At 39.3% G+C, this 18077-nt stretch overlaps 1 protein-coding gene across 1 annotated transcript; it reads right to left on the reverse strand.

Annotated features, from left to right (window-relative positions):
- Positions 1-209: 209 nt before the first annotated feature.
- Kcnv1 (potassium voltage-gated channel modifier subfamily V member 1) lies at positions 210-8401 on the reverse strand. The gene is made up of 4 exons (XM_048457398.3): positions 8068-8401; positions 6460-7343; positions 5118-5647; positions 210-1884 (listed from the first exon to the last, which is right to left on the reverse strand). The coding sequence occupies exons 2-4, from the start codon at positions 6927-6929 to the stop codon at positions 1373-1375; spliced, it is 1512 nt and encodes a 503-aa protein (XP_048313355.1). The 5' UTR covers positions 6930-7343; positions 8068-8401; the 3' UTR covers positions 210-1372.
- Between the last annotated feature and the right edge of the window lie 9676 nt (positions 8402-18077).

Below are 18077 nucleotides of genomic sequence, written 5' to 3' on the forward strand. Positions count from 1 at the left end.
GCTGGGATTATGGGCTTGCATTGTCACCCCAGGATTTAAAGCAAAAGATTCTTCAATGCTCACTACCATTTACTTCAGCAAGACATCATCTGTTTTCCCCCAGTTCTTTCCCCCAGGAAGGTTTGACATTGCAGTTGTTCTGTACACGTATGTATTTCGTGTAGATTTGTTTTATAAATCAAAGAGTAAGTTTTCTGTCCCAGACCCAATTTTGTTTTCTTTAGGAACTTTATTGCGCACATCAAGAAAGTAGGCAATAAGGAAATCCTTTGCTAGGCTTTTGTAAAATTTACTCACTATTATATTAGAACCAGCGTTGTTTCTTAACTTTAAAACTTTTGGCTTTAATTATATGCCACAACATTTAGGCATTGTATCATTACCATAAATACTGTCAAAGTGCCTGCAAAGTCTGAACATTTGTTATTTACCACAACAACCAGAAAGCTTTCCACAATATATTTTAACCAATAAAAAGATCTTCGAGTTCATCTAATGATGCCATTCAACATATTTTCACGTATAAAAAGACTATCTAATCTTTTCAATGAATAAATTTAGGATCTTAACTACTTCACTTTTACATATTCATGACTTCATGAATTTGAAGGCATAACTTAAATAATTCATCCATAATGAGACATTTTATAAACCGTCTAAGTTTCACAAAGCACTCTGCTGCTTTCTTCTTCACACCTCTCGCTCAGTTGTGATGGCGAAGCTGTCTAGGCACTTGGAGCCTCACCTCCTGCACTCAGCAGTTTGAGGTCACTTGCAACTGGAATGACGAAGGGCAGAGCTCTGTCTGTGAGGGCCCAGTGGTTTGCACTTGATGAAAGGTGAGGCAGTCTCTACGATCACCAAGTTTGCGTGTTTGCTTACAAAGCTCATCGTTGTACTCAACAGCTTTAATTTATATAGAGAAAAAGTAATTTATTTGGAGAATATTTCTAAATACTCAAAAGATGTTCAGTGTGATTTGAAATGTTCACTTATTTTTTTTTCCTCTGGGGTGAGCAGTTCAACTTTGATTAAAAAAAAAACACCAAAGCTGTGAAAATCTAAAAACAATGACACATGAATCTTTAAAGGTTCATGTGTGAAATTATATCAATTAATATTTGAAAATTTAGATATGTATTTCTTTTCCCAAATAATTTTGGTTATATTAATTAGCTATGGTGAAGATATGTATATCAAAATAATCAGTAGTTGCTATAGGAGATGTTAAATATTCTAGGAAGTCAATACACCAGGAAGAAGATGAGAAGTGTTCAAGAAACTCATCATCAATATACAGATATCCATAGTAGCAAGGCTTCATCAGTCCAGTCAAATGTACATAGATTTTGCAAATAAGTTGAAAGTAAACTTAAAACCAAAAATCATCTCCACCACTGCTTCTAGTACTTGCTCTTTCCCTGCCCTTTAATCGAAGCATCTCCATGATGCTCCGGGCATAGACATCTCTCAAATTAACACTGATATAGGAGTCAGTGGCAATGTTCTTGGTAAGCTTCTTGAGAGCTTCACGCTGTCTCACGGCTGCTTCCTTGAGTTTCAAGGTGAAGTAGCAAGCAGAGAAGCGATCATTAATAATGGCAATAGGCAAGGCCAAGACAAGGATTCCTGATAGGATACACATGAAGGCCACGATTTTCCCCGTGGTGGTGTCTGGTCTAATGTCCCCATATCCTACTGTAGTCATGGATGTTGTGGCCCACCACCATGCACAAGGAACGCTTGTGAAGGTTGTGTCAGGAATGCTTTGCTCTGCAAAGTATTCTATTGTAGAAAATATAGAAATCCCCACAGATAGAAACAGGAGCAACAGACCAACTTCTTCATAGCACTGGGTGATTGTCATCCCAAGTGAGCGCAATCCTGCAAGAGAAGAACGGCTGTCAGGCTTGAGCATCCTTCGTCTGCTTTCCTTCTCTCCTTCCCCTCGCCCTCCTTGCAATCCACCCACAAACATGTTCTGCATAACTAATATGCTGAGCACTGTTCTGGAGATACAGTGAAGATGTCATTATGACCTCTGTATTCAGGAAGCATCTAGTCTTGTTGGTGGGGCCAGGTTTGAAGGATAAAGAGAAATGCAGCTATATTCATGAATTTACTTGGTAATTATTGAGTTTATGCTGTTTCTGTTTTTATTTTTTCATGTGAAAAATGAAACTGAAATATATAGAGAGGTGTCTTATCGGAGTTTGTCACTCCATGGAATCAAATTTTTTGGCAGGGATGCATGTGGAGGAGAGCTCATATGATCAAAGCTACTTTCCACTGTATCATTTCAGTACTTCTTTTTATCATCATTTTGATATTGTTCTAATATGTTTTGCCTCTTATTTTTTACTCATGGTAAATATTAATAGAATGATATGCTCCATAGAAAGGAGAGGTAGATTCCATGGCAACAAAGTGGAAAAGCAGGAGTACATTAGGTATTGGTCACAACACAGCCGTCAAATGTATATCCAAAACACACTGTTACCAGTGTATAGGAAAGTTCTAGAGTTCTCACAATGCCCACTAAAATTCCAGCCCTTGTCTCTCTTGACCATGTGATAGCTCTGATTTCCTGTAAGAAGATACAACTGAGCAACGTATTCTTTCATTGCCTAAGTGTATAGGAATGGGAGGACTAGAGAAATTTACCAAAGAAAATGAGACACAGACCTGTGGGGGTCCTGTAACATCTGTAAAAAGCTCAAGTACTAAAGAGAGTAGCAAGAACCCATTGTAAGTGAGGGCTCGAACTAACCAATGAGATACCTTTTCCCAAGGTTAGACAAAGAATTTTAAGAGTGTGTCTCTTGAAATCACACCAACATTGATTTGAAAGCCCAAATCAATACAAAAAATACTTTCTTATTTTATTCACCCTTAGAGATTATTTGAAATGCATTAAAATACTACCCATGGTCTATTTATTTTGAAGTTTTCTCTTCAAATTTTGAGATTATTTTGTTCTTATTGTCACCTATTTTTAAAGAACAATGTACATAAACTGGAAGTTTAACTTCAAAAAAAAATTCCAGAATAACTTTGTAATACCTTATTAGAAAATTGTCTCTAATGTGTCTGTATGGAATGACAGCTAAGAAATAACTTGACAGAAGTACAGCGTTTAGAACAACTGATTACATTTAAAGATAAAATATCATCCATATAACTAAATCTAGGTATTCCTCAAAAGTACCATGTGACAGATTTTGTCACTGTTGTGTCATTTTGCGAATACGGAGTTTGACATTAACAAGGCTGGTGTATCTAGTACAAAGCTACAAAGCCTGGATTTACACCAAGACTGCCAGGGATTCTAACCATTATTGTACAACATCTCTCACTGAATGTTTCAAATTTGTGGGACCTTACGATGTTTGTGGCCATATTTTCTCAATGCTCTACTTGACATCAAACTCTAAACTATTCACACGTTCATCATACACTTTAAATAAATTAAGGCTTTGCTAATACTTTGTATAATTTAAATAACTTGAGGCTTTGCTAATACTTTCTACTGAGGAAGTCTTTGAGGACGTGACACTGTTGAAATTACTATTATTTTGCTTTTTCTTTCTTGTGGGAAGAGCATAGCTCTCAGTGTTTTATAAACTGAATCCCGGGAAGAGTTTATAAATACTCAGAGAGAGCATCCCATTATCCATGTCAGGAAACAAAGAATGTTCCTTGTAAAAGTTCTTGGAAACCCCATCATCAGATCCCTGGTGTGTAAGACTAGCTAGGAAAACACATGGCTAGAATTTTGTAGGGTGAGTCTTAATTATAGAGATGTAGGAAAAGAAATTGCAGGTTAATTTCTTCTTACATTAATAGGCAGGCCTAGCTATCATGACCCTTACTGCAGTCATTCAGAGGTATCTTTGTCCTCATTGGTGGCAGTATACTTTGTAAATACACTTGTTTGTGTGTATATATATACATTTGTATTATATTATTATGCATTCTGCCCCAATGTTTCTCAAAAACACATATGACTTCCAAATTATGTAGCTCAAAAATAATTGCATGCACTTTAAAGTACAAGATACAGAAAGTAGTACATATACAAAAATTTTACCTTCTGACAGGTGAGGTTGAGAATTTACATTTCAACAAACTCATGGGAATATTCTTATTTTCTTAAAATTATGCCTGTAATAACCCAATAATATTCAGTAGTCACAAAACCAACTACTGAGCACCATTACTTTCAGATCTTAAAGAATTCTCTTTAATTGCTCTAAATTTAATTTAATTTTCATAGGCATTGGTTCTAATTTTCAAGGGCAAGTTAATGTGTGTGTGTGTGTGTGTGTGTGTGTGGTGTGATAAGAGAGAGAGAAAGAGAGAGAGAGAGAGAGAGAGAGAGAGAGGAGAAAAGAGAGAGAGGGGGGTGTATTTTTTCTAGGGAATGTTCATTTGATTTTTCAAAGTTTAAGACAATTCTCAAACACTAAGTAAGACATTTAGTTACTAATTTTTTTCTTCCAAAGCAAATGATTCTATTTTTTAATAAAAAACTAGAGGAAGGCCATCAAAACCTGGCCATCTCTTGTCTGCCATGACTAAGAAAATCTCTTCTCTCCAGTCAAGAACAAAATTCTTTATATTTATTTTTTTGGAAATAGAAAACAAAATAACTTATGGCCTATCTATAGTATATATTTTATTTGTATGCCATTTATGTATGCTTTATGTTTGACCTTTGAGAAGAAAAATGTCTTTATATATATGTATCTATATGGCATTGTGTTATATTAAAATGAAGTTAAAAGTTAAAAGATGATCAGATTGTTCCACAATCCTTGTAGACAGAAAGTGTGTGAGAGATAGCTCTGTACCTCTGATAATACCTTGAAGATTTTGTTTCTAGTACTTTTTAAGAGTGAGGGGTGGATAAGAATGGAAGGTGGTGATGTTCTCATTTACATAAATTTTTTTTTTGTTTGTTTGATTTTTTTGTGGGGAGGGTCTCAAGATGGGCTTTCTCATTACAACAGTCCTGGCTGCCCTGTAACTCACTTTGTAGACCAAGTTGTCCACGAACTCACAGAGATCTGCCTGAAGCAAAAAGAAATTAAAAGACACCATTGAAATATGAATACCTGTAGAATGCCTTCCCAGTTTTAGCATGCGCAGAGCCCTGAGGAGCCTCAAAACCTGGACCAAGCGCCCCACGTTTTCCAGCTCCTGTGTGGTGTGGCTGCCACTCAGACTTTCCACCAGAAGAGTGATGTAGAAGGGCAAGATAGCAAGGAGGTCTATGATGTTAGGCACCTTCCTCAGGAAGCGGCACCTGTCCTTCACACACAGGAAGCGCAGGAGGAATTCCCCAGTGAACCAGCTTATACACACATATTCCAAAATCTCCAAGAGCTGTAGGTTGAGCCAACTTAGCTCAGCTGACATCAGGGCCATGTTGACAATGGACACTGCCACAAAGATGATGGAGATTACTCCGAAGATCCTGGCTGCTGTGGAAGACCCAGGTTTCTCCAGGATGTCCCAGAGCTTTTGGCGGACAGTGGGACAAGGTCCTTGTGAGAAGTCCTGCTCACTCTCATGTTGGCTCTCCTGGTCATCCGTGTCCTTCTTAAAGTCAAGCGTTTCACTCAGCTCCTTTCTCCTGAAGTATCTTTCAGGGAAGACAACTTTGTGATTAATTTTTTTTTAAAAAATAACACATATAGAAGGACAAGAGAATTAAGTTTGACAGAGGGATCACACTTACATAGGGATAAAATATAGAAATATATATTCATATTTTACCCAGGGTGGTCCCTGCCAGATTTCCCGTTTTTTAAATGACAATTTCTTAGTAGAAATTTATGCAAATAGGATTTATTCATAACCAGGCAATTTTGGATTAATGAACTTTTGTGATTTAGTTTTTGGTGACAAGAACATCTGTTTGCCACTGGAACATGTGCATATAAAAGAAAAATATCTATGAAGGAGTAATAGTAGTCACAGGTCAACAGTAAGTCACTGTCAGAGCCTATATCTTTAAGGGCCAGAGGAGGTCCTTCAAGCAAGTTTTCCACAGATAAAGTTCTGATTTGATGGCAATAAACCGAAATTTCATTCCTATGTATCATTTGAAACATTTTTTTTTTTCTGACTCAGCTACTTAACTACCAAATGCTTACTTAAAGCCTAATCAGCCTGGGCTTTCACAAGAAATCAGAATATTAATTTCTGGAAGAAACGGGACAAGAAGTTTCTTTGCTGTTGTTTCTGTTTTGCCTTTAAAGTTCAACGAAAGTTGACTTTAGGATTGATTTCTAGTCTTATGCAAACACCTTACCCTCCAGTCAAGAGGCAGACAAACCTATTGGCAAGACTCTGGAGTAGGCAAGTTTTATACAAAGCCTCAAGCCTTCCCCTGTGCCTTCTTGCCTGACTCCCGACTTCCCACCCAGCTGCCGCGCCCTGCCCTATGGGTACCTGTCCCTGCAGCAGGAGTCGATGCTGAGTTCGTCGATGCCCCAATACTGGATCTCCTGAAGAAAGGAGAGAGCGCACAGCTGCTCCATGACGTGCAGGCGACCAGTGCGGTAGTAGTGCAGGACATAGCGGAATGCCTGGGAGCTGCGATCAAAGAAGTACTCGTTGTCCACCGGGTTGGCATCATCACAAAGCTCCAGGGGGCTGGGAGCCGCAGCCAGGGCTCCTAGGCGGCGGTAGGAGGCCACCACCACAGCTAGCTTGCCCAGCCGCGTGTGCGGGAAGCAGGACAGAGCCTGCTGCGAGAGCACGAAGCGGCTGCCGCCCACGTTGACCGTGAGGCAGTCCCCCAGAGCCAAGGGTTCCCCTTCGCCCTCGCTGCAAAATACGCTGGAGTCCAGCGAGGTCAGTGAGCCGCTGTCCAGCGACGAGGAGTCTAGCAGCGGCCGGTTGCGGGGTGACAGATCCATCCCGACCACCTGAGTCTGAGGGCACTACCAAGTTGGGAAGGCTCTGGATCAACGCTCGCGTTCCCGCGAGGGCGGTGGCACGGCCCCTCCTGGCGACAGGGATCTCCCAGGCTCCCGAGGGAGAGGCCTCCCACTTGCGCACCCCGACTCTCTCCACCCCCCAGCTTGATGGCTGGTGTCGCTAGGGAGCTGCGAGTGCGCGGTAGAGCGAGGAGGCTGGGAGAGCAAGAGTGGTCGCGCGCAGAGGGAGCCGGTCATGCAATCATGTGTCGTCCAGGAAGGAAACAGCCAGGACACAAGCTATGTCCCGGTGGCGGTGGCTCTTTCTAGATATAGGCACAGCCTTCTTTCAACTTTGTAATTGAGACCCCACACTGTGTATGGATGGTATAGCTGGCGATTCTGGTGGAGGAGCTGGCAAGGGGGCAGAAGCAGAGAGAGGAGGACTCTGTCAGGTGCCTGGGAAGCAGTATGGTGACCCTCGCTTGCTTTTGCCCACTTGCAGACGAAAAGTTGTGAAACTGGTGGTGACAGCAGGATCTGAGTCCTAACTTGAGGATTTATAACGTCCCCCTTCTATTGCAAAGGTGTTCACTCTGTGATGTTCTCTAGGGCTGTGAACACGTGGGGGCTGGGTAACATGTCTGGGGTACCCGACTCAAGATTTCCTCCCACTTCTCTCTGGTTCCCATCTGTTATTCATGCTAGATTTCCTTCCCTCCTCCCTTAGGTTTTGCATTCCTACTTCAATAAAAAGGCTAGTTAATTTTTTTTTTTTTAAGTTGAAGTTCCAGCGGGTCATTAAGAACTGAGGGGCTCCAGTCTGCTGGGTGCCCTTGAGCACGGGGAACAGTGCACACTTCTTAAGTTTTCTCAGAAGAGTCATTCTGGGCGCAGTCTCCAACACAAAGGCGAGCTCTCACTTTAGGAAAAGGAGGAAGGCAGAGAGACAAGGAATAGAACAAGCGTGGGCTGAGGCGAGGTTTTAAAGAACCGCGACCCCACGGTTAAAGGAGAAGCCAAGTTCAGGAGAGCAGGTGAGATCAGCTGAGTGCCTACTGGCCCCTTAGAGCTGCCTTCCCTGCCAACCTGTTGGACCCAAGACCTGGAAGGGAGAGAAGGAAGGACAGTGACTCACCTGTAACTTCTGGCACACCTGGGAGTTGCTCAGCCAGGGTAGCTGGTAATGTAACCTTCTTTAATCCTTCTGGTCTACACTTGAGAATTCTGACTTCACCAGTCAGGAAAGGAAACTGTTCCTGGCTCAGATCATTGCTTTTGCTGTTTCACTCTGCCTGCGCCAGCATCCTGGCTCCTGGTCTCAGGATTCTGCTGAGAGCTACACAGGGCTCCTCTGGAACCAGCGCCCCCGAGGTGGCCAGTTCCTTAAAGAAGAATAGAAGGTGAGGAATAAGGGAGACTAGTCCCAGTGAGGAAAGGCATGCTCACTGACACTGAATATTGCATCTATCTGAGGATGCTTCAAGAATTGTTGCATTTGATTTTCATTTCTCACCATCTGTGTCTACAAATGTTCCAACATCTCCAAACTGGTGAAGGGCTGTGAAGCAGGGGTAGGACAGTTATAGTCTACTTCCCAAACATGGATGAGGATTTGTCATTATGTCTAACAACCATTTATGCTCAGCATTTTCCAGTATTCGCTAGGGAACATGAACCAGTCTCTACTTTGTTGTTTCTTAGAAAATAGTTTCAGAATATCTATCTATCTATCTATCTATCTATCTATCTATCTATCTATCTATCTATCTACCTACCTACCTACCTACCTACCTACCTACCTACCTACCTACCTACCTACCTATCTATCTATCTATCTATCTATCTATCTATCTATCTATCTATCTTATTGTATTGAGGAGAGTTTTTCCATGGATGGGACAGACACTTGGTCGTTTAGTTCAGACTTTGCCACGTGACTCTGGGACTCTTCATTATTACTTATTTTGTGGACCTGAGTGCCTCAGCAAGACATCCAGTTTTAATAAAGAAGACTAAACATTTACTGGCTGCTTACTTTATACCATGAGATTGTGTAGACTCATTACTAGGGCCGTATCTTGTTTAGTTGTAACAACACCATAAGATACACATGTGCTCATTTAATGGAAGAAGAAATGGAGACAGAGAGGTTGAGTGTTTATTTAATACATATCCAAGCATAGCACTAAATAGGTTGGTTCTGTAAATTAAACGTGGAGATGATGGTTTTTGTTGGTTTTCAAATAAATCAAAGTAGGCTGACTTTTGCTTTATGTTTCCAATGAAGAGCCAGCATTAATGATGTCCTGGGCTTTATTTTAAGTGCTTAACAGATGCTGGGAAGGAAACAGAGTTCCTTTTTGTATCTCTTTCAGCTAACCAGTGAGCAAAATTCAACACATTCTTTAACTCTGGTATTTCTAGGTGATGGTTCCATTAGTAGCTCTTGCTTTGGTTAACTTTTACCTCTCTAAAGAACTCTTTCAAGCAGAAAACATACAGACTGAATTATCCGAGAAAACATCATCATTTATGTTTAGATACTATGTTGTTTTTCAGGTATGTCCTTTTATACTGAGGATAAAACTTCATCTCAATTATAGATGAGTTAGGTACTGAAAGAGAAAAATTCATAGCTCTGTTAAGCTAGATAATCAGTAGTTAAGGTCTACACTAACTTCACAGATTGTAGTAAGGAAGCAGGTAAATTTTACAGAATTACTTTAGATAAGGAAGGTGATGGGGGCTTTTGGGTGGCACTGCCAGATCCCTGACCCTCAGCTGTGATGAGTGATGTTCTGTGGAAGAAATTATAATAATAATAACAACAACCATCTTTGGAAGTATAAGGATGTGGTTCAGTGGATAAGAACATTTGTTGTGCAACCGGGAGGAAGGGCCTGAGTTCAAATCTCTAGAACCCATACAAAAGCCCAAGTGTGGTGGCCTATTTTAAACTCCAGTACTTTACAGGGGCAAAGAAAGAAAGATGGTTTGGATTCAGTGGACACCAGTGTAAATCTGGATTCAATAAATCTGCCTCAAGGGAATAATAAACTGGAGGTGGACAGAGCAGAACACGCCCCAAGTTCTTTTCTGCCTGTGTGGGCACATGAACACACACACACATATGCATATATATCACATGTATGCCACTGATACACACATAAGAATTGTGACTTTTTAAGCGTAAAATCCTATGCTAAGTATCTGAATTCTCAAAGTACTCATATAGACTATAGCATTATCATCATGATATACTTCAAATTGTCTCTTTAGTGACAATTGTAAAAATAAATGTTACAATTTATTAATTAATAAATGTTGAAAGTTTTATACTAGCATAAAATAAAATCATTTTTTGGATTTTGAAAAATATTATTATTCATATGAATTTTTACTCAGTTTATCTGGAATTTTTTTGGGATAGACTATGATATTTCTGTGAAATTACTCTTGATATTAATGTTTCAAAATAATTATAGCATATAGATATGACCTTAAATCTTTGAAGTTTTATTTAAGAAAAAAATATATTCACTGTTAATTTATATTCCAAACCCTTTTTTACTACATTTTTTTTAAGAAAAAATTACCAATCCAAATTCCTACTCTCTCCCTTCCATCCATTCCCTCCACACACCCTCCTACGCTACACTCCTCCAATCCTTAGAGAGAGCAAGTCACCTTACCCTGTGGAAGGTCTAAGGCCCTTCCCACTACATCTAGGCTGAGCAAGGTATACATCCAAAGAGAATAGTATCCCAAAAAGCCAGTAAATGCAGCAGAGACAAATCCCAGTGCCATTGTCAGTGGCCCCTCAGTCTGTCCCAGCCATACAACTGTCAACCACATTCAGAGGGACTAGCTTGGTCCTATGCTTATTCCTTCCCAGTCCCGCCGGAGTTGGTGAGCTCCCATTGCTCAGGTAAACTGTTTCAGTGGATGAACCCCTCATGGTCTTGACCTCTTTGCTCATATTCTCATTCCTTCTACTCTTCAACTGAACCTTGGGAGCTCAGTCCAGTGCTCTGATGTGGGACTCTGCCTCTGTTTCCATCTGTTGCTGGACTATGGTTCTATGGTAATATTTAAGATAATCATCAATCTGAATACAGGGCAATGCCAGTTTGAGCACCCACTCCACTATTGCCTAGAATCCACAAGGATGGTCCCAGATAAGACCCTGTATCCCAAATCGTTAACTTCAAAGTTTTAATAATTTAGATAAGGTGGTTTGATGAGGAAGTAGTTTGAATAAACAGCTTAAAAGAAGTCAACTTAGGAAACTTCTACTGCTTTTTCATTCTTAACCCCATCAATATAGACTCATGTGTTCACATACAATTCTCTTAAATTTTATTATTCATTAACAAAGGAGATGGCATTTCATGCGGTGCGTGCATCACTTTGCCTTGCCTTTGCTTTCTCGGGGGTTGACAGTCAGATAAGTCAATTGCGTGGATATTTAAGAATGCCTTTGTGTATGGATAAGATGATTTTGCTCCCTTCCTCCTCGGCACTGGGATATGTTCAAAGGAAATAAAATCTGCTGACTTCTATGTATTCATCTTTCATGTGCCTTCTAGGTGCTTGGAATAAATCCTCCCAACTGTATGACAGCCCACTCTAAGGCAGAATTTAGCTTAATGTGGGCTTGTTCTGGATTCCTGCCAAGGGGATGCAATTATCTTTGGAAGTACCCAGGAGCTCGTTTTCATGGCCTCGTCTGCTACAGAGATAGCAGGATGCTCTGACAATGGTGGTGAGGACAATGCTATCATGGTACACATAGCTACTACCTTAATGTGTTCAATTCATGTTCTGTCTTCTACCGACTGCACAACCTTAACAAGTTGCCTCATTTTCTTCGTCTATTGTTAAACAGAAGCCAGGAGTGTACTTTATGCTATTGTTTTCAAATTAAATGAGATAAAATGTTTCCTGTAGTTCCATTTTTTTCTTGTTTTTATGATAGTTTTTAAAATACATTTAAAAATTTTTCTAATCATGGTATTATTGCATAATTTTCTCTTCCCCTTCTCTCTAAAACCTCCTATGTATCCACATTTTTAATAATTTGGGAGTTTTTTATTCTAATATCCATCCCTTATACGTCAGTAAGTATTTACTATGTGATAGGCACCACATTAACTACTTGACATCTTGCATCACTAATATACCACAGAACCTTTCACAACACATAATAGTATATGTTATAGTTATAAAAGAAAGATCATTAAAATAATTTCCCATGTGTCGCATAGGTTGATAATATTGATTTGACTTTGTTTGTTCAATTGAAAGCTCATATTATTTAAAAAGGAATGCTATAAAATGACACCTTAATAAGCAGGAATCAGTGAAACTCTCTTTACAAATAATTTTAAAAAGGAATATTTACTTTTATGCCTGAAGCAATTAAAACATTGGCCATGTCATATAGATAATGGCCAAAATAGTGTCTGTTAATTTCACAGTTTAATAATTGATTTTTTCCTCTAAACATGCTAGATTTAATGCCTGATTGGCCATCTTATGATTTTCATTACACCACTATGATCTTCAAAAGGCATACATCAATTTTTCCTGGATTATCTATAATGTGTCGAGTAGGCACTTACTCTTCACTGATTAACTCCTGCAATTACCCTTAAATTAAACTTTTATAAACAAGATTTAGAAGTAGTGCTGCAGACTGAGTACAAGTGCTGTGCCCCTCATACTCATGAGCTGTTAATTGAATGCATCATTGAGCTTGAATATTCTAATTAAAATCTTAAAATCACCTTGTTCTTCTCTTCCTCCTCTTCCTTCTCCTACTTCTCCTTTCATTCCTCCTCCTCCTCCTCCTCCTGATAGGTTTTCTCTGTGTATCTCTGGCTGTCCTAGGACTTGCTCTGTAGACCAGACTAGTATCAAACTCAGAGATCTACTAGGAGTTTTGCAATCCTTTGGCAAGTATATGGGCAACACAAATTAGACAGTTTTCTTCTTCTTTCCTGTGGGGAGGGAAGTTCATAAAGGTGGGGGCAGACCTGAGATGACTGAAAAGTGAGTGTGATCAGAGTCCATGATGGGAGATTCGTAAGTTGTCAATAAAAATAATATGTTAGAAAAAAACTTTTTATTCAGCTTTATTGAATTACCTTATGTAGAAAGATCAAGAATGATTAAGAACTGTACTTCTCTTGAATGTATGTAGTTTATTGATACTAATAGTAAAATTTCATGTAGTCTATCCCTTATCCCATCTAATGTTTTATCTCATTATCAAGGAACTCAGCAAAGTTAAAATTTCACCCAGGAATTATAAGAAACCTCTGCACTCTCTTATATTGTGAAGGTTTTCTCATACTGTGTATTTTTTGTTTCCATGCAGGCTACTCAAAGTTGAACAATTTATTGGTTAGCAATTATCATTAGAAATTTATTTCTATAATCTTAGTTTAGGGTCATAAATACCATATATGTATATATTATGTGCACCATATATTTTATGTTCCACACACTTAATATGTGCAGTGCTATAGGCACATGCAACACAAACATGAGAAATTGACAATGTAGTGACGATTAGAGTGATGATTAAGCAGAGTACATTGTCATTACTTTATACAAGAGCTTAGTAGAAAATCAGAAGCAGCACACGAATCAAGATACATGGAGATATATAAAGAGACATGCAATTGCTTCTTTAAAAATGGGTATTTGTTGTGGTCTAGAGTTCTCTTAGATAGCATCTTCACAGAATTTGAACATGATACAATTAAATAAGAATATCGAGTAACATTTTAGGTGCATATGCTGAAATCTATGCCTAAGTATTTTTGTTAACTGGATATGACACTATTTTGAACAAGTTATTCTAATATCTAACAGCACCATCTTATTTTTAGCACATAGAACACTGGTTTAATAAAATATTTTATGTTAAGTTCATTGCACAGAAATGGGATGGTCACACTTTTTAGTCAGTGTTTTTCACATTCAGCTCTGTATTGCATATTTTTGTGACTTCTCACTGTAATAAAGAATGGAAATACGGATTTAGTCAGGTTTAATTATTTCTTTAATTTTTTGAAATTATAATTATATCACTTACCTACTCTTTTCCTTTTCTCTCTTAAACCTTCCCAAAGCTTCCTTGCTCTCTTTCAAGTTTATGGCCTCCTTTTTATTAATTGTTGTTACATGCATGTAAATATTCATACATGTGTGTTTATTTCTAAATATAACCTTCTCTGTTTGTATAATGTTCCTTCTATGTATGTTTCCATGGTTGACCTTTTGATATTAGATAAGCAATTGGTGTGCTCTTTCCTGTAGAAAAATATTTTTTTCTGATTGCAGCATTACTTAGTTACCTTTAGTTCTTTGTGATTGGTTGAGATCTTGTGGTCTTTCTCCTGTCCACATTGGCCTGTCTATTGGTGTCCTTGCTCACCTCAAGCTCAGTAGTCTTGTCATGAGACTTCATGAGTGTGGCCTCTTATATTAGTAGGAGGCACAGTCTCACAGCAAACTCTGTGATCTACTTGCCCTTACAATCCTTCTACTCCATTTTCTAAAATGTTCCTAGAGCCTTTGGTGCAGTTTTGAGACAATATCTCACACTGTAGTCCAGATTGATTTCCAACTCAAAGTAATCTCCCTGCCTCAGCCTCCCAAACGCTAGAGTTTTAGGCATGAGCAACCATGATCTGCACATACTACTATACTAAATTTGTTGATTTAGCAAGCAAGAAAGAGAGATAGAAAGGAAGGAAGGAAGGAAGGAAGGAAGGAAGGAAGGAAGGAAGGAAGGAAGGAAGAAAAAGAAGAAAATTGGGGTGAATTCATTTGTTCCAGCGTCTATTTTCTCTACACAGTAGAGAAAATTGTAATGGTAGCAACTGAATGTACAATTTGTCATTCTTCCAACATGGGAAACACAAAGAGCCATATGGCCTCCCTCACCATTGCATCTGATTGACATCTCAGTTTTAGACATGGCCTCACAGTTCTCCCACAAACAGATTTCCCGGAAATCTAAAAGAGTAGGAATCCAGGGGGAAGTCAACGCATTACAAATTTGTCATATCTGTTCTCATCTTTGTTTGATCAAATTTATCTTCTTTAGTAAGCAGCTGAAGATGGTTTATTTTTATAATGGCAGACAGCTTTATTATGGCTTAAAATAAAAAGTCATGGAAATGAAGGCAAGGACCCCCTTCTCCCCAAATCTGTCAGTGACAAATAGCTCAGTAGTGAGGCATAAGGCCTCTTGAACCCTTTAAAGAAAGTACATTTATCTGCTGATACTCCAGCTTGTGCAAACCTAGCACAGGCATCCAAAGCTGTTACTTTTGATTGCAATGACTTTTTTACTTAGGAAATGGCGCCACTGGATAGATCCAATCAAAAGCTTATACAAAGTTTAGGGTAAAAATAAATGGTTTGTGGAAAAAATGGAAGCTTATTAATCTAGGAAAGCCACTGGTGGGATTGTGTAAGTGTGCGTGCATGTGTGTGCGCATGCATAGGTGTGTGTTTGTCTGTGTGTGTATTTGTGTGTGTGTTATGGTTGAAAGTAGGATTAGAGAGGGTATAGTGGAGAGAATAATTATATAAATGTTCCTTTTCTAAATATTGTTCAACTGTCAAAGAACAAACAATAAAACCGCGGCTTTAAAATTATCTGCTAAAGAGCTCAAATAAATAGTAATTTTGAAATCAATTTAGGAAATTGTTAATTTTGTAAGATTGTTGGGAGCCATGTAGCCTAATGTCAGATAAGCACATGACTGCCTGTCCAATGGGGTTCCAGAGGGCAAGGCACCTGTGCAAGCGCACTCTAATTTGTCCAGGACTAGTGGGTCCCTGGTTCGTACAGCTTCCAGGCTCTTTTCTCTCTCATTATACTAGTGATGCTTTAGGTGGTTTTTGGTTTTATTTTGTCAGTCACACAGGCAAGGAAATTCTGTTCCTTTTAAAATATCTCCCAAGATTCAACATGGGGCTAATGTTTCTCAAATCTCTTATCTGGAGTTCCCTAACTACAACTCCTATTCCTGGGAGAGAAAGCTAGGTACCTCTGAGGAAACAGCAGTTGGAACATTAACCGTGTCTCTCTCATAGTTCTGGAAAGGAGAGTAGGGCATGCATGTACATGATAAGGAAAAAGCCTCAGGAATACACAGAGTGCCAACTGTTGAGCGTAAATTGCCTGAGCACCAATCATATAGAATTAATAAAATGATCTAGTGTATTCTGATGGGAATAAAGCAATATAAAACATGGGGTGGATAGATCCATCTTTGCCATATATAGCGGCTTATACTGGCGGAAGAAGTTATGGTCTAGTGAGATGGGGAAAAAGTGCTTTGCCAAAGTCTGCCTTTTACAGAGAGGTTGAGGCATGAAACCCTCTCGTAGAAAAGGGAACTGTATAGAAATATGCCTCGCAGACATGAAATAGTAGTCTGGGTTTGAATATTGTTGTCCTTAAAGCATTGTGCTCATGTCTATCACTTTTTAACGTTGTAACTGCAAGTAGCTGCCAGTTGACATCAGTACTGTGAGAGCAGGGAGTGTCTGGCTCAATATTTAGTTTAGCCTGCAAAAATGCTGAACTCAATGTCTAGGATAAGGTTATGCAAGGTGTGGAAAGGTATATTGGGGAAACATCAATGGAACAGTGGGGGCTTTCATAACGATCACAATGTAGTCCTTGAATTATTATGTATTTCTTTTTCTTTTACTTTAGAACACGCTACTCTTTTAAATTTATTTTTAAAACATTTTTTTCTCATTTTATATTCATATCCCAGAACCCATTCCTACCCATCCTCCTGATCACGCCACCTTCCCCGCATCCCATGCCCCATCCATTCCTCAGAGAGCGTAAGGCCTCCCATTGGGGAGTCAACAAAGTCTGACACATCACTTTGAGGCAGGATCAAGGCTCTCCCCCGCCTATATTTAGACTGAACAAGGTATCCTTCCAAAAGAATCGACCTCAAAAAGCCAGTTCAAGAACTAGAGATAAATTGTGGTCCCACTGCCAGTGGCCCCACAGACTGCACAAGCCACACAACTGCCACCCACATTCAGAGGGCCTAGTTTGGTCCTATGCAGGCTCCCCAGCTATCAGTCTTAAGTCAGTATGCTCCCACTAACTCAGGTCAGCTCTTGCTGTGGGTATCCCCATCATTATCTTGACCTCTTTGCTTATATTATTGCTCCCCCCTCTCTTTGACTTGTGTCTGGAAGCTTGGACCAGTGCTTAGCTGTGGATCTCTGCATCTGCTTCCATCAGTCACTGGATGAAGGTTCTATGATGACAATTAAGGTAGTCATCAATCTGATTACAGAGAAAGGTCAGCTCAGGCACCCTCTCCACTATAGCTTTGGGTCTTAGCTGAGGTCATCCATAGAGATTCCTGGCAATTTCCTTAATGCCAGGATTTATGCTAGCACCATAATAGCTTTCTCAATCAAGATATCTCTTTCCTAGATCTCCCTCTCTGTTCTTCCCTCATATCAACCATCCTGAACACTCATAATACAAGGATATTTGCTCAATTGTGTTCTTAGCAGCATTATTCATAATAGCTGGAACCTGGGAACAACCCAGATGCCCTTCTACCTAAGAATGGATAAAGAAAATGTGATACATTTACACAATGGAATACTACCTAGCAATATAAAACAATGGGATTTCGAAATTTGCAGGCAAATGTATGGAACTAGAAGAAACCATCCTAAGTGAGGTAAGTCAGACCCAGAAAGAAAAACATGTTATGTACTCACTTGTAAGTGGATATTAGATATAAAGCAAAGGTTAGCCAGCCTATAGCACATTACCCCAGAGAAGCTAGGTAACAAGGACTCTAAGAGAGAAATAGATGGAACCGCCTGAGAAAGGGAAATAGACAAGATCTTCTGAGTTAATTGGGAGCAGGTGTAGGGAAGAAGGGAGAGTGCAAGGAAAAGTCAGGGGTAGAAGGGGAGAGAGGAGGAGAACATGATGTATTTCTTAAAGTAAAAAATAATAGAAACCAGTAATAAAACTATTCATGTAACCCTGGTAAGAAATACAACTTTGTTTAAGTATAAATAAAGATGGCTTGAGTTATTTGGGGTCACTTGTGAACAATCAAC

The sequence above is a fragment of the Myodes glareolus genome, chromosome 19, assembly GCF_982192425.1.
Source record: "Myodes glareolus chromosome 19, mMyoGla1.1, whole genome shotgun sequence".
In the NCBI taxonomy this organism is placed as follows: domain Eukaryota; kingdom Metazoa; phylum Chordata; class Mammalia; order Rodentia; family Cricetidae; genus Myodes; species Myodes glareolus.

Excerpts from the sequence above, each read along its gene's own strand:
- Kcnv1 (XM_048457398.3), bottom strand. The coding sequence starts at position 6,929 with ATGGATCTGTCACCCCGCAACCGGCCGCTGCTAGACTCCTCGTCGCTG. Across the intron at positions 5,648-6,459 it reads GACTCCTGCTGCAGGGACAG|ATACTTCAGGAGAAAGGAGC; the intron begins GTACCCATAGGG and ends CTTCCCTGAAAG. Across the intron at positions 1,885-5,117 it reads ACTGGGAAGGCATTCTACAG|GATTGCGCTCACTTGGGATG; the intron begins GTATTCATATTT and ends CTTCTCTTGCAG.